At 35.6% G+C, this 14,968-nt stretch overlaps 1 protein-coding gene across 4 annotated transcripts in view; it reads right to left on the reverse strand.

The window, feature by feature from the left end:
- Positions 1-385: 385 nt before the first annotated feature.
- The window catches only part of LOC107072792 (zinc finger protein castor homolog 1), a 97,633-nt gene continuing 83,050 nt past the window's right edge, over positions 386-14,968 (reverse strand). Inside the window, exons 7-12 of one of the 4 annotated variants that reach the window (XM_089175393.1) lie at positions 9,791-10,369; positions 7,853-9,679; positions 7,177-7,275; positions 6,951-7,046; positions 6,044-6,863; positions 386-5,954 (exon numbers count right to left, since the gene is read on the reverse strand). In XM_089175393.1, the coding sequence (XP_089031519.1) occupies positions 5,450-5,954; positions 6,044-6,863; positions 6,951-7,046; positions 7,177-7,275; positions 7,853-9,679; positions 9,791-10,369 (3,926 nt within the window). In that variant the 3' untranslated portion in view covers positions 386-5,449. Of the gene's footprint in view, positions 5,955-6,043; positions 7,047-7,176; positions 7,276-7,852; positions 9,680-9,790; positions 10,370-14,968 lie in introns of all 4 variants that reach the window. The other 3 variants (XM_089175395.1, XM_089175392.1, XM_089175394.1) reach the window with 3 other exon arrangements.

Genomic DNA, 14,968 nt, shown 5'->3' on the forward strand with positions numbered 1-14,968 from the left:
CGTTTAGTCATATACGTTTTAATCCTACTTACACGTATACATATCTCTTTATTCGTGTAAACAACATCATGTTTTTACATATGTGTGTGTGTTTGTGCGCGTGGTGTTTGTGTACTTTGGCTGTCTGATTTTCACAAAGATATCGTCTTTCGTTCGATCAGGAACGAGATATTTGATAGCAGTGATCGAGACTAGCCGGGTGCTTACTAAGAACGACGAGCAAACTTGTAAGCATGCAAACAACGGGGACAAGAGAATCTTCATGACTATCGATTCGTGTGTTACTTCTCTATGTGGAATGCTACTATTACATTTGATTCTTCTTATCTTCCTTTTTCTCGTTCGTTTCGTTCGTTCGTTCATTTATTCGTCAGTTTATGTTATATATATATATATATATATTTGCAAAAAAAAAAAGAAAAAGAAAGGAAGGTTTTCCAGCAAACGCGTTATGGTGTTTCATAGGGGCCACCGGACAAATTTGTATACGTTTGATGTATAACGTCCAATTTTTGTCTTCACCTTTGTTCTCTTTTTTCTTTCCCCTTAAATACGGAATCGAAATTACAAATTATTATTAAGAGACTTTCAGGGTTCTTTATTGACCAAAAAACTCTTTTTTAGTCATAGGATAACGCGCCGCTGCGATTCTTTAAATGCAACCCTCTTAAATCTGACGCATACAATTCTCCAGAGATCGAAAACAAGAGAAGAAAGGAACAAATGAAAAAATAAAAGAAAGAAAAACGATAATTGTAATACATACGCGCGTATGTACGCGCGCCATTTATGTATGCGTATGCAACATATGAATAATAGTTTTGCATAAAAAGTTTTGATAAAAATTTGAAAACAGAGTTTACTAAGGTTATGCATTCGTAACATTTAACGCGATAATAATTAGTCTGTTAATTATAAAGTAAACATATATATATATATATATATATATATATATATATATATATATATATATTCCTATACATCAATGTGTGGTATGTACGCGTTTATAAAAATTTCGAAGTACTTTGATCATCGTTACAAAGTGTACGTGTTTTTTTCTTTTTTTCTTTTTTACAAGATCATCCTTCAGAGAAACCACCAGCTCGAGAACAGTCCATAACGTGATCGAAGTCGAACATATTCTATTATCGATTTTATCGGTCATTTCGTAGCAGCCGTCTGTTTCCACGCTTTTTTTTAAATTATCGGATATTTTGTCTTTATTCTTTCTTTCTTCATTTTTTTTTTTGGCGTCTGCAAATTTAATTTATAATATCCGGGTAATTGCCATAATTGGGATCATTGGGTTTGTCTAATCTAAACGAGACCAAAATTAATTAACCAGAAATAATTATTATTACTTTTATAAATATGCGCTTATTTCTTTTTCTTATTTGTTTTCCTTTCTTTCTTTCTTTTATTCATTTCTTTCTTATAAAAACGATTTCTCGATTTACCGGTTGTTAGCCGGCTTTTCGGCTCTGATGATTTGTCGAGTTATTTTCAAGAAACGGTTTTCATTTTTTTTACGTTAAATTTTTGTTTTAATAAAAAAAAATTATTTATTTGATTATGTTTCTAAAGCTTCTCAATATTTTTATTTGGTAGAAATTTTAAACAAAAATAAAATATTCATGAATAGGAAAAGATTGAAAATTCATTCATTCAGAACTAGTTTGACAACATTATACAGGTGTAAATATGTAAATGAGAGTATACATATGATAATATATCGTGATATGAATATTTACGGAAATATTTGAGAAGCTTCTTTATTATTATATAATTGAATTAATCGGAAGCCATTCGCAAATTAATTGAAACTTTTTAGCAATAATATCTGTTTAATATATTGTATGATTTATTTATTGATCTTCATCATCTATCTGGATATTTGATTAAGGCACTAACATTTACAAATATGTAATCAACGATAACAGTTTCTATTTATCAACGATAAAATTTCTATGTATGCGATCGATTTCCGATTATTTTCATTTCTTCTTTTTTAATTTATTTTTCTTTGACTCTCTCTCTCTCTCTCTCTCTCTTTTCTCTCTTTTTCTCTGGCGCCGAATTCTTGATTTTAACTTTCTTTCTTAATCTTTCTTTTGAGATTTCGTTGTTTAAAAACAGTAATTATTTTCTAAGGCACGATCCTACGAGTTTTATATTTATTTATTGTTCATCCTTTCCTTTTTCTCTTTCCTGTTTTCTTTCATTTTCGTTCGTCGATATGGAAAAAAAACCCTAAAGGCACCCAAGCGTGGTTTCGTTCCAGCGATTTTAATTTTTTTTTTAATAGGTGAAATATTTAAGTGTATCATCTACGTTTTTTTCTACCATTTACATCGTCAAAAAAATATTTTCTTTCACTTACTTTTTTTTATCTTCTTCTAATTAATTAAATCTTCGTTTATTTTCTAATCACATGATAATTAAACTCGTCGTATTTAAAAAAAAAAATCAAAGTCGTACGTTTGCTTTGCAATTCATTGATATATAATATATTTTTATTTTGTTTCTCGAATATTGTAATAATAATAATAATAATAATAATAATAATAATAATAATAATAATAATAATAATAATAATATTAATAATAATAATAATAATATTAATAATAATAAGAAAAAGAAACAAAAATGAAAACAAAAACAAAAAAAGAACATAAAAACGTTTTCATTTAATTTTATTCGATCTGTGCTATATAATCGCAAAATAAATATATTATAAAATAATAAAAATAATAATAATAATAATAACATAATAATAATAAAATTTAGAATTTAAACAAATTAGTTGCATCTGCAAGAAAAATCAATATTCGAATAATCTGATTAATCGATAGCCCGATCGATGAGAAAAATTTAAACTGGTATCGTACGAAAATTTAACAAATTCTCTTTTTTTGTATCTCTCGCGCGCACTTTCTCTGTTTGTCTCTTTCTGTAAAATATAATATGTATATATTAGAATTTAAAAAAAAAATCATTCACAGGATCCGTTAAACCTTCTAGTTTGAGTATTCACCGGGAATAAAAGCGTGAAAAAATCCTTTTACATTTTAAAATACATCACCAAACGATTCAATAATTCGCATAATTTATAAAATACATAATACATTATACACATACACATAATAATAATAATAATAATAATAATAATAATAATAATAATAATAATAATAATAATAATAATATATCAAACAATTTTTTTATCCAATATTTCACTTAATTTTTCTGTCTCTTGGCATTGATTGTTTTTTTTTTCTTTTATTTTCGAGTATATTTCCCGATATACTTTTGTCATACATTTATTTAGTGATTCTTCACATTTTTGTTCTATATAATATATTTATTATCCTCGTATACGTTTATCTTTATATCCTTTAACCCTTTTGTTATCAACCAACCATAGGAGGTCGTATCATTCAACGACACTCGTGTAAGCCCTTTTAGTACGTACGAACGATATTCGTATCAAAGTATGTGAAAAAAAGGGTTAAATGTGTGTTATATATAATTTTTTTATATCATAACTTCGTCACGTTGACGAGTTTAAAGAAAATTCTTGCCTTTTCTCTCACTCTCTCTCTCCCTCTCTCTCTCTCTCTCTCTCTCATGTCTTTTAGTTGTTGTAGGTTTGCATTTCTTTTTATTATTTTAATATTTTTGCTAACAATCCCTTAGTTTGTCGTTACTTCTTCTCATTCTCTATTTTTTTGTCTGTCTCTTTCGTTCTCTTTCACACACACGCACGCACACGTTCTATTTTTCTCCCTCTCTCTCTCTCTCTCTATCTATCTTTCTCTTTCTCTCTTTCTTTCATTCTCTTTCACACATCTCGGCTGGCAGTCTTTTTGTTAACTATCAGTTCAACAATACTGTTTGTAATACGATTATTAAAAATGCACGTACTCTCCTGAATCGTGGCTCGCGAACCTAAATGATTTTTATACATACATGCATTCATACTTATACATATATATATATATATATATATATATATATAATAAATTTTCCATTTAGTACGTCTCGATATTTTCTGTGCAAAAACCCTTACGAGACTGCGGATCGTTTTGACGAAAAAGAAAATAATAATAATGATAATAAAAATAATAATAAGAATAATAATAATTATTATTATAAGCATAATCATAATCATATAATCTTAATAAAATACTAATAAAATACTAATAATAATATTAATAATAATAATAATGAAAAATAACGCTAAATAGGCTCAATAACGAAATATGTATATGTATATGTATGCGTGTTTCAATTTTTCATTCGCTACGAACAACGCAGTTTTAATGGATTTTGCATTATTCTTTGGTTTCGGAACGTTTTTATTATATATATGTATATATATTTTTTTAAATTTTTTTTATTTATATAATAGCGAGCACACATAGTAAATATATTTTCTATTTAATCCCTACCCCAGACAACACGTTACTTTCTAAAAATGGAAATATAATATTTTGATAGTCGATGTTTAGTCTATCAATTCTTATCGTTGATTTTATTCGAGTCAACTTCATCATCTTCTTCTTCTCTTTCTTCTTCGTCAGTCCTCTCGAGTAATGTTTACATTAAATGGTGTATATATGTAAATATAAGTGTGTCTGAAGATAAGAAGCTCTAACGAATGATTAACGTGGGATCACAGTCACGTGCGGAGAGTACGCGACGCTAAAACGGGGGACAAATATATAAGAAGATATTTCTATTTTAAATATTATTATTAGTATTATTTGTTCGTTTGTCTTTTCTCGTGCTATATATATATATATATATATATATATTTTTTTTTTTTTCGTTAATATATATGTATATTGTATATTACGATAAGAGTGTCTTCTTGCTTTTTTATTGTCTTCTTGAACCACTCTTCGATATATATATTTATGTATGTATATCGAGGACGTCTTTCCTTACATAGTTTCTTTCCTTTCGGTATGTTTTCTAGCCAGTCGGGAGAGGTGGGGAAGAGGGGTGGAGGTGTTTAGGGGAAAAGGCGAAAAATGAAATCACGAGTTTGTTTCTTTCAACTTCGCGAAAGTTAAGATACCCCTCAAGGAGTTTTCTATCCTTCGATGATCTTTCTTTTCCTTGTCTTCTTCTTCCTCTTCTTCTCTTTTTATTTCCTAAACGTTAAGGAACAATAACATTTTTTTTCTAAACTTTCAATAGGACTTTGAATTTAAACTCAGTCCAACTTCACTGACTAGCTCCCTGCGTTGTACGAATTCGTTACTCGTGAATTGTTGACCGTTTGGGAGAATTAAGGGAATGTCTATTAGATATTAGTTTAAATATATATCACGAATATAATATTTTCTCTTAACTTTTCCCCTTTTTTTGATCAATTCTCTAAGGAATGTCTATAGATGTATATTTGGGGATAAATCTTCTTCGAAGTTGCACTATAAATTTTCCGTTAAGTGTCCATGTGTCGGTACTTGTGTGCCGACATTTGAGCCAAACCTAAGACCGCGTACTGACACTGCAAACAATGGTAATGAGTTTGCTTGCCCGAATGTTGACACTGCACGGCACCGCACGGCTGACTAGGCGTAAATTTCTGGAAGCCCGCAGCCGCTATGCTGTCCAATTTTGCATGTTGACGTCTATGGGCAACTACCTTGTTCGTGTCGGTACAAACAAATTCACATTTAAGACAATGAAAGTGCGATGCTTTGTTTTGCATCGAACCGAGTGACGAAGTATACGCGCACTGAGCACGACCACAGGGCACGTTGGCCCTGTACTGTTGAAAATCACCACCCATTAGCGTGTCCAAACGCTCGTGCCTTGCCGTATGCTGAACGAAACGCGTCTTGTCGCAAAACGAGTAACCACAGTCTTGGCGCATGCAATGAAAGTGGGTTTGATGTTCCCTGTAACCGCAATGCGTGTACCGGCAATCTTCGTTGAATCTGAACCTGCAGAGAGGACAAAACAAAACAAAACAAAAATCATTGAACATGACATTTTTTCTGTAAAATATTCGGTTATAATGGAAACTACTAACCTAACGTATCCTTCGGGAACGGGCTCGTCCTTGAGCATACGCATCGAATGATGAAGCCGTTGCTTCTTCGCTTCAGGCGAATTGCTGTCCGGCGGTGAAAGAGATCTTTTGTTCAAATTAAGATTAGCCGCTAGAGAAGCCAAAGGATTTTCGTCCCTGGTTGGAGGAAGAAAATTGGTAGGTGGTAAACCAGGTGCAAACATTAGCCCAGGTGCCCCGGTATACATGCCACCGTGTTGAAGAAACGGCGGTAGAGCTTGATTCATCAATGCTATTTGTTGATTCATTGCTGCCATTACTGCTGGACTCGCGAAATGAAAGCCGTGACTAAAATCAAGCTCGAAACTAGGCGGTGGTCCTGGTGCCGGAGAATGTTGAACGTTTCCTGGCATCGATGGTTGCGGTGGCATCCGTTGATTGTTCTCATTGGTTTCTTGCACCGAATTAACAACTTCCTCTCTTTTAATCTCAGTCGGCTCTCTCTTAATATTCGGCTCTCTCTTAATATTCGGCTCTCTCTTAATATTCGGCATACTTTGTACACCGATATCCGTGGCACATCTTGGACTTTCCAGTTTAATCTCCTTCACCGGTGGTGTCTGCTGTTGGCTCATCTGTCCCAGAGTCTGCTGCATCTGCCTTTGCATTTGATTGTGAAAATTCTGGATATTTTGCGCCATCTGAGCATTCTGTGCCATGAAGTCTGGTTTCTGAGAAAGTTGCGCCAGATACTCGTGTTGCAGTTGATTGGATGACACCGACGACGACGACGAGGAGGACTGATTGGGTAGATCGTGTTGTTGTTGACTGAGGATAGCACCTGTCGAGTGCTTGGCTATGTGAGCGACCAATCGATCCAGTTCCGAGAACGCCTGATTGCAGGCATTGCAGTGATAGTGATTCTTACGTTTCAACTTGCAGAATGGTCTGCTGCAGCTTTGCTCGGGCCCATAAAGCGTGTGGGATGAGGTAGATGTACCGGATGGCGGTATGGCCGTTGACTCTGCAATAGGAAGGAAGACATTTTTAGTTAGTTCGCGGATTCACGATTTGCAATTGGGGCCGGTCTAACTCGTAAATAAACTAATATGACAAATCTCGAAGCACAAAACCTGGTCGAAGGGAGAACGAACCTTGGTGCACGGAAGCTCGCATGGATAGCACGACGCCCGGAAGTGCGGGTTCGCTCGGCGGTCCGCTGACCGGATAATAGGTGCCTGCCGCCCTCACCACTAGCAACAATCAACCAAACAACCAACACTTCAAATATACCTCCCACTAAAATTACAACCACCGTGTATAGAAAGAAAGATGGCAAACAGATAGGCAAACAAACAAACAAACAAACGAACTTACAAATGATAATAATACTAAATAAATTGGAATGAAAAAGGGGAAAGAAAGAGGTATCTACTTTTCAAAAATAAGTGGACGAGTGCGAGATTTAAGCACGCACTCGTCAGTGCGATCTACGTGCAAAATCAAAAAATAAGTTGTAATCAAAATAATAATAATAGTAGTAATATAATAATAATAATAATAATGATAATAATAATAATAATAATAATAATAATAATAATAATAATAATAATAATAATAATAATAATAAAGATAGAAAAAAAAACAACATGCAAGTTTTGATTTTTCACTTTTTTCTTATTTTCTTTTTCTTTTAATCGACATAAGGTCTTTTTATATAAAAATGCTACTGAACGGGATCTAATTTTTAAATATCTTTATTCTATGAAATAAATAATCAAGGATAACCAGGTACAGTTTCGTATGCCCTCCTTGTGAATCAAAACTCACCGGTCGTCTTGTTAGCGTCCGGACTAGGAAGTTCGCTTTCTTTTTCGTCTATCATTGACCTGCTCTCTTCCAAGCTGTCATCAGTTTTTTCTATAAGATCAGCCGGATTTTTCACCTGAATTCTTGGTTTTGTTTCTTGAACAAAAGATTGTAGTTGAGTTTGACATTCTTTATTGGATGGTTCTTGAGTACAAACGTCGACATGTCTAGAATGTTGTTTTTCGTGAAGAGCCATCGTCGAATATCGTACAAAAGAATATCCGCAATTAGGTCTGGTACAATGAAAATGTCGATTCACTCGATTGCTATGACAACTCGATAACCGACAGTCTACCATTTTATCGAAAAAGGCAAATCCTGTTGGTATGTCGACGTTGTCATGAAAATCTTTGCTATGCATCAACAATTGATCGGGTCTATCGGTGGAGAAATGACACCGTGGTTGAGAACAATGATGATGCCTGGTAGAACGTAAAACACAAGCGAGATCTGGACAACCTTCGGGATTGTACGTGGCGAATCCTTCCGGTTCACCGAGACTGTTCGAAGGAGAAACACTACCTTCTCGATCATCGGTCACCGGAGTAGGTGTCAAACTCGGTGTTTGTGGTTTAGGTAACTTGAAGCTCGTAAAAATGGCTTGCGGAGAGTCGTGCGTGTGCGAGGCCGGATCTCCACCTGACCAAATTTCGATGACTCTGTTTTTCGGTGGTCTGCCTCTTTTCCGCCTGAACATGGCATCAATGTTGGTCAGATGGGTCAGTGTTACGTCGGATGAAAGCGCGTGCGAGGGACAAGAGAGATTTAATTGTCTACTATACTCGTGAATTTTGTAATGTTGAAGTCTTCGAAAAGGTTTATCCGTCGACAGGATGACCTCTCGACAATTTTCCCAATTACAATGATAATGTTTTTCTTTATCGGCGTACGGACAGGCATCGTCACAGCCACCTTCCTCGAAAAAGGCATCCGTGATACGTTCCTGAGTTTCATGCTCCCTCAAATGTTCCCTTACTTCGCGAGGATCCTTCAGAGTAGCACCGCACCGGTCCAATCCACAATGGTGATGATCCCTACCTAACTGACAGGGGCATTCTGAATTGGCCGAAACGAGATAAGCTAATTCCGCCGGGGTAAGTTGTTGTTGCTGTTGCTGTTGTTGTTGCTGTTGATGTTGCTGCTGTTGTTGTTGTTGATGCTGTTGTTGCTGTTGTTGTGGTTGTTGTTGTTGTTGTTGTTGTTGTGGCTGTTGTTGTTGTTGTTGTGGCTGTTGTTGCTGTTGTTGTTGTTGTTGTTGCTGTTGTTGCTGCTGCTGTTGTTGTTGCTGTTGTTGCTGCTGCTGTTGTTGTTGCTGTTGCTGTTGTTGATCGATGCTTACCATTGAACTGGTAGACGTCATGCTATTCGTAGGAGCGGTAAGATCCATTGCTAAATCGCTAGCACTTTGAAAGGAATCGTCCAACGAGTAATAGGATGGCGAACCTCTATCTTCATTCGAACTTTCCCCATTAAGACTAAGCGATAATCCTTGATTGCTTACTTCGTCCGGTGCCCAAGATCCGTACGGCCTAGTCCCACCAATGGCATTAATTTGTTTGTACCTTCGATAAGCCATCTCAGAATCGTGACGCTCGTGTTTTCGTTTATGAGAAAATAGCTGACCAGAGGAGTGTAGAACGTAACTGCATTGTGGTCGTATGCAATGTATGTGATTGCAGACACGCGAAAATCTACACTGCTCAAAGGGACAGGCTTCCGACTTCATAAATTTCTTGAATCCATCTCGGGACAATTGCTCGTCCTTAATGTGATACGACTTGTGTTTATCTGAAAGGAAGGAACGATCAGTCATGTGCTATATAGCTATTCAAATGAGAATATTATATGAATATTATATGAATATTATATGAATATTATATCCAAGAATATAAGCCTTACCCATGTCAGCCTTATTTTTAAAAGTGAAACGACATCCAGACCGCCGACAGTGGAAATGCGTCGTACGTTGTCCGACGAAGGGGCAATGATCGGTGGCGCAACTTTCAGTGGCACGATATCGCTGAAAGCCCTCTTGAATGATCGCGGAATCCTTGCGATGATAATTCGCGTGCATTTGCACGTCCGAGGTCGATATGTAAACCTTGTCGCAATTTTCATGTATGCAATGATAGTGAGTTTGCTTTCGATTATGCGGACAAGTTCGACTGGGATGCCTTTCCGAACAATCGTCCGTTGGCGAATATCGCATAAAACCATGTTGTAAGGATTCGTCTCTTTTTTTGTGCCACTTGAAATGCCTAATCATTTCCTCCTTCTTCACAAATACCCTACCACTACAATCGAGACAATGAAAGTGTTCTCTACATCCTAATTCCTTGCAATAAGAGCTACCGCATTCCTGACCGGACGTATATCTCCTGACATATCGAGAGTAATCGATTATAGGCTGCGACACCGATGATTTCGCACCAGCGATCATGCTGTCCGCTACCGGTGACATGCTTTGCCTGAGCAGCGCTGAAACAGAGAAAGTAAAAGGAGCATAAACGCAATGTCTCTTTACCTTCTCAACGCCTTTATCTTATTCCTTAAGTTTTAACGGTATTATTGTATCACTGCACGCGAACGCGAAAAATTATCGCGGCACACGTTAGACGTACGGTATCGAAAAAAGTCGGGATATAAAAAAAACAATCAGTGACATTAGAGATAGAGAGAGAGAGTTTTTTTCGCATAAGTTCATTAGCACCAGCAACTAAATTCTAAATTTAACTTTTTAGCATCTCTTTTATATTATTTTGATAAAATAAACATGGAAAACAAAAAAAAAGAAAAGATAACGAAAACTTGACTCTTATCATTGCATTACATGACCGTGAAACGAGATACGTATTCCATATTTCTTATCGAATGATGTAAGATTTGTCGAAAACAAGATATTTATTTAGAAAAGAAAACCACGAAAAAATAACAGTCCTTTACGGATAATCGACTACCACAGAAACCTACTATATCGACAAATAAAAATTTACTTTACTTGCACATGATAAGATACATCAAACCCTTGTGTAGAAGGATAAACGAATTTCCTGCTTTACCAACGAAGAATAAGAACGAAATTTGTCAAAATCATTTGTAATAGTTTTGCAAAGGATCATTGAGCGTATTTTCAACTACACTAACGTAGGACGATTTCCAAAGGTAAATCAAGAATTATAAGAGTCGTTCGTCGAACCCATACGTTCATGTGCACCCGAAAACTGGTCAAGCCGGGCTCAACAACACCAAGACGATATAAAAGAGAGAACATGGAATGAGAGAAAAGAAGAGAAGAAGTGGTGGTTGAAGAAGGAGGGGGAGGAAAAGGAGGAAGAGTAGGAAAAAAAGAAAAAGAATAAGAAGAAAGAATGGAGAGGCGAGCAAAAAACTATCGGTCGATCGCAATACGCGTATGCAAAAACCCGTGGCGTACCCGTTGGGCCCGTATAGAAGGAGCATTTACCTTACTCCACTCGTGAAACTTTCATAGCTCTTAAAAGGCTCGAAGGTAAGTAAGTAGTAGTGGTAAGGCACGCAAGAAAATGCACCACGTAAAACACATTTCGTTCGTTGACCAATCATCGTACGTTGATAATTATCTCTCATTCTCTTTCCCTTTCTTTAAGGTAATCCAAGAAAGAGATGGGCTATAAATATAGCAGCCAGAACGTGGCTACCGTCTATACTCATCTTACTTCTCTCTTTACTTTTTCTTTTTTTTGTTAGATTTTTTTTCTTTTCTTTTATATACATTACTCAATATACAAGAATAAATTGCAAACTACGCGTTTGCTCGCATTAATGTATATAGATTTGTTATTGTTTATTTATTTATTGTTTTCTTTATTTTTTTACTCTTTTTTTTCTATCTTTTTTGGTTCGTTTGGAGTATAGCATTCATTAAATATCATTTTTCATTTGGATACGTTTAAAATGATAGTTGAAGGAAGATCAAGATTCGGACGATATTAAAAATTCGTACTTTCTACGACGATTAATAATTTAATAATGAAACGGTAGCTTTATCAACGTAACGCTTCCCGTCGATCGTTCACTTTCACCGCAAGAGTCATCCTGCTGTCTGGTCGCGGTCGACCGATCAATTACGTTCTATCGATCGTGATTTACGTCGATCGCCTTCGGCTTGTCTCGATATTGAAGTCTATCAGAATTTTCGAATCTAAATCGAAGGTGTGCGAATTAAAAAGAAAAAAAAGAAAAATGGAAAAAAGTTATTCATCGTCATCGTCATCATTATTTTTATCATTTTTTCTAATTTATGAGAAGCATATTATTATAGAAATTAAAATTAACGATTAAATTAATTTATGTACATTTTTATCGGACCAATCGGGAATGATTTTAATACTTTTGGGACTACCAAAAAGTAAATCCATATTCATTATTTTTTCAATGTTAATTCGTAGTTAACTAAATGTTTTAATTTAAGAATACACGTGTTGGCTATTAAAACGACTTATGCAGAAATATCGAAAATTAATGAATCGAATAATTTATTTTTAGATTAAAAGTATTCACATTATCGAGAATGTGAATCATAAAATAGATTAATAAATTGCTTGATTCACAATTAGTTTCCATTACGTCGTAATTACTGGCACATGCAGCACATAGTACAAGATAAAAAAACAAACAAACAAAAATAAATGGACACTTTTATAAGCTAATTGTTCTAATAGTCTTAGAAATGAAAATAAAATGAAAGAAAAATGTACACGAAGAAAAAATTAAATCGAATAATTTCGAATAATTATTCCTTTTATAGAACGAAAAGATGAAGAAAGAAGGAAAAGGGGTTAGGATGATGATATCGAATTCGACGACCCCCACCACCCTCCTTTCCTTCCCTCACCCCACGACAAAGTCGATTCCAAGAAATACCTATGCTACTTGTGCCAAGGCTCTCGCGCTCTCTTTGAATGCGTTCAGAAACGAGTTTAAAAATTGTCGAATATTTCTCGAGGGTTCTTCTTCGAGCAAAAGGGCTTCTTCCACCACGCGTGGTACATCGAGCAAAAGAGCAGGGTGGGAGGAGGGGCGGGAGAAAGAGTGCTTGGCCCCTTCTACTCTCTTCTTCTTCTTCTTCTTCTTCTCTTCCTCCTCCTCCTCTTCCTTCTCCTCCTCCTCTCGCGAAGAAGGAACTTCTTATGTATTCTACGAGTATGCGCGTTCGTTCGCAAGAAGGAAAAAAAGAAAACAGAAGAAAAAAAAAGAAAAAGAGAAAAGAGTTCGCGAAAAGGGAGAAGAAATTCGAAAACGAACGAAATATTCTTCTTACTATTATTAAAATTTTAAATGAATATTAGAATTTAAATTATTTTCTTATTATACAAATACATTTGTCTTTTAGATGTATTTTATTCTCCATTGTATCGTTCATATGATCATTTTTCTCGAAATTTTTTCAACAAATTTTCTTTAATAGAAAACATATTTATAATATGTTTAACGTATGATAATATTTCTATGGACAAAAAAAACATAATTGAGATATTCAATATGATATAATTAAATACTCGTAAATAATAAAACCTAGTAGTCGATCATTGGATTAACGCGTATTGATGAAAGAAAAATTCTCATCCAAAACTCTTTCTTAACGTTTGTTCAAGGCTACCTAATTTCATATAGGATGTGAAAGAGAGGTCGTACCCACCCACATGGCCACGAAAAAGGAATTGCTACTGGCTAGAAGGAGAAGACAGACGAGGAAAACGTGACAGTGCTTAAAGGGCAAATCTTAAAAAATATGAGAAACTCGTGGGGAACAACGTGCACCGGTTCCGAGCATCTCTCTCTTTCTCTCTCTTTCTCTTTCTCTCTCTCTCTCTCACTCACTCATACACATTCTCACATACTCTCTGTTACTCTCATCTGCCACCCCAGCGGGTATATTCAATACAGGCGGCTTTCAGTCCAACCCTTTATTCGTCGTTCTTAAAACTTGCTTCGAGAAGAGGAGGAGGAGGAAGAGGAGGAGAAGAAGGAGAAGGTAGAGGAGGAGGAGGAGGAGGAGGAGGGGAACGGTCGATCTTGTTGCAAGGAGAAGAGAGAGAAAGAGGAAAAACACGTGTGTACCTTAAGAGAGAGAGAGAGAGAGAGAGAGAGTAAGAGAGACAGACAGAAAGAATACGCGTGTATCCTAAGGGAGAGAGAGAGAGAGTGTGATGAGGGGGGAGGGAGGTAAGGTAAGGTTTAAAATTTTCAAAAAGTCCGATCCTGAAAAGGCCCCGGATTTCAGACCATGGTCTTTCCTTTTTTATCATTTAATCCGTGGACTCGGCTGAATAACCCTTTATATCGCAAACACGGGCTTACGAGTACGTTGGCCCTAACACACCCTGCAAACAGAGACGAATGAACGAATAAACGAATAAATGTACGTACGTACGTACGAAAGTACGAACGTGTATACGTGGACGTACGTTAAGAAGATTTTAATCGATTTTATTTAGATGGTATAAACTCGGTAAGACCGTCTCTCCAATTTCCCAAACGAGATTTTCCACAATACATCTCTCTACCCCATTCTCCCCCACTTCCATCAGATTTAAGATCTCGATCTAATCTCACAATCAATTAGATCTGGATCAGCTGGAAAATTACGAATCTTTCACAATAGTTTCTGATGAAAAATAATTCAATCGATTTTGTTTCCAATGTTTCGATTAAGCAAAAATTTATAATCAATCTTTCTCTCTCTCTCTCAATCTTTCTGTTTCGTTCTTTTTTTTCCTTTCTTTTGAATGATATGGATGAAACAACACGTGCGTTGGATTATATCTAATAAAAAGGGTCAACGTAACGCATAAAACGAGTGTTTGGATAATACTCGCAACGGCAGTTGCATCATGTTCATCACGTCTTCGTCGTCGTCGTCGTCGTTGTCGTTGTCGTAGTAATAGTAATAGTAGTTGTAGTAGTAGCCGTCATCGTAGTTGGTAGTCGTAGTGTCATTATGCGATAGAGTCGCTGTAACCACGATTGGTGCTTTCATTCGAGTTCTATTTTTTATTTTCGAGAGGTTTAAACATTGAGAAAGAAAAAGAAAAAACA

This window comes from Polistes dominula, unplaced genomic scaffold, assembly GCF_049000335.1.
Source record: "Polistes dominula isolate Pdom_NZ unplaced genomic scaffold, Pdom_raw_medaka contig_82, whole genome shotgun sequence".
Taxonomy (NCBI): Eukaryota; Metazoa; Arthropoda; class Insecta; order Hymenoptera; family Vespidae; genus Polistes; species Polistes dominula.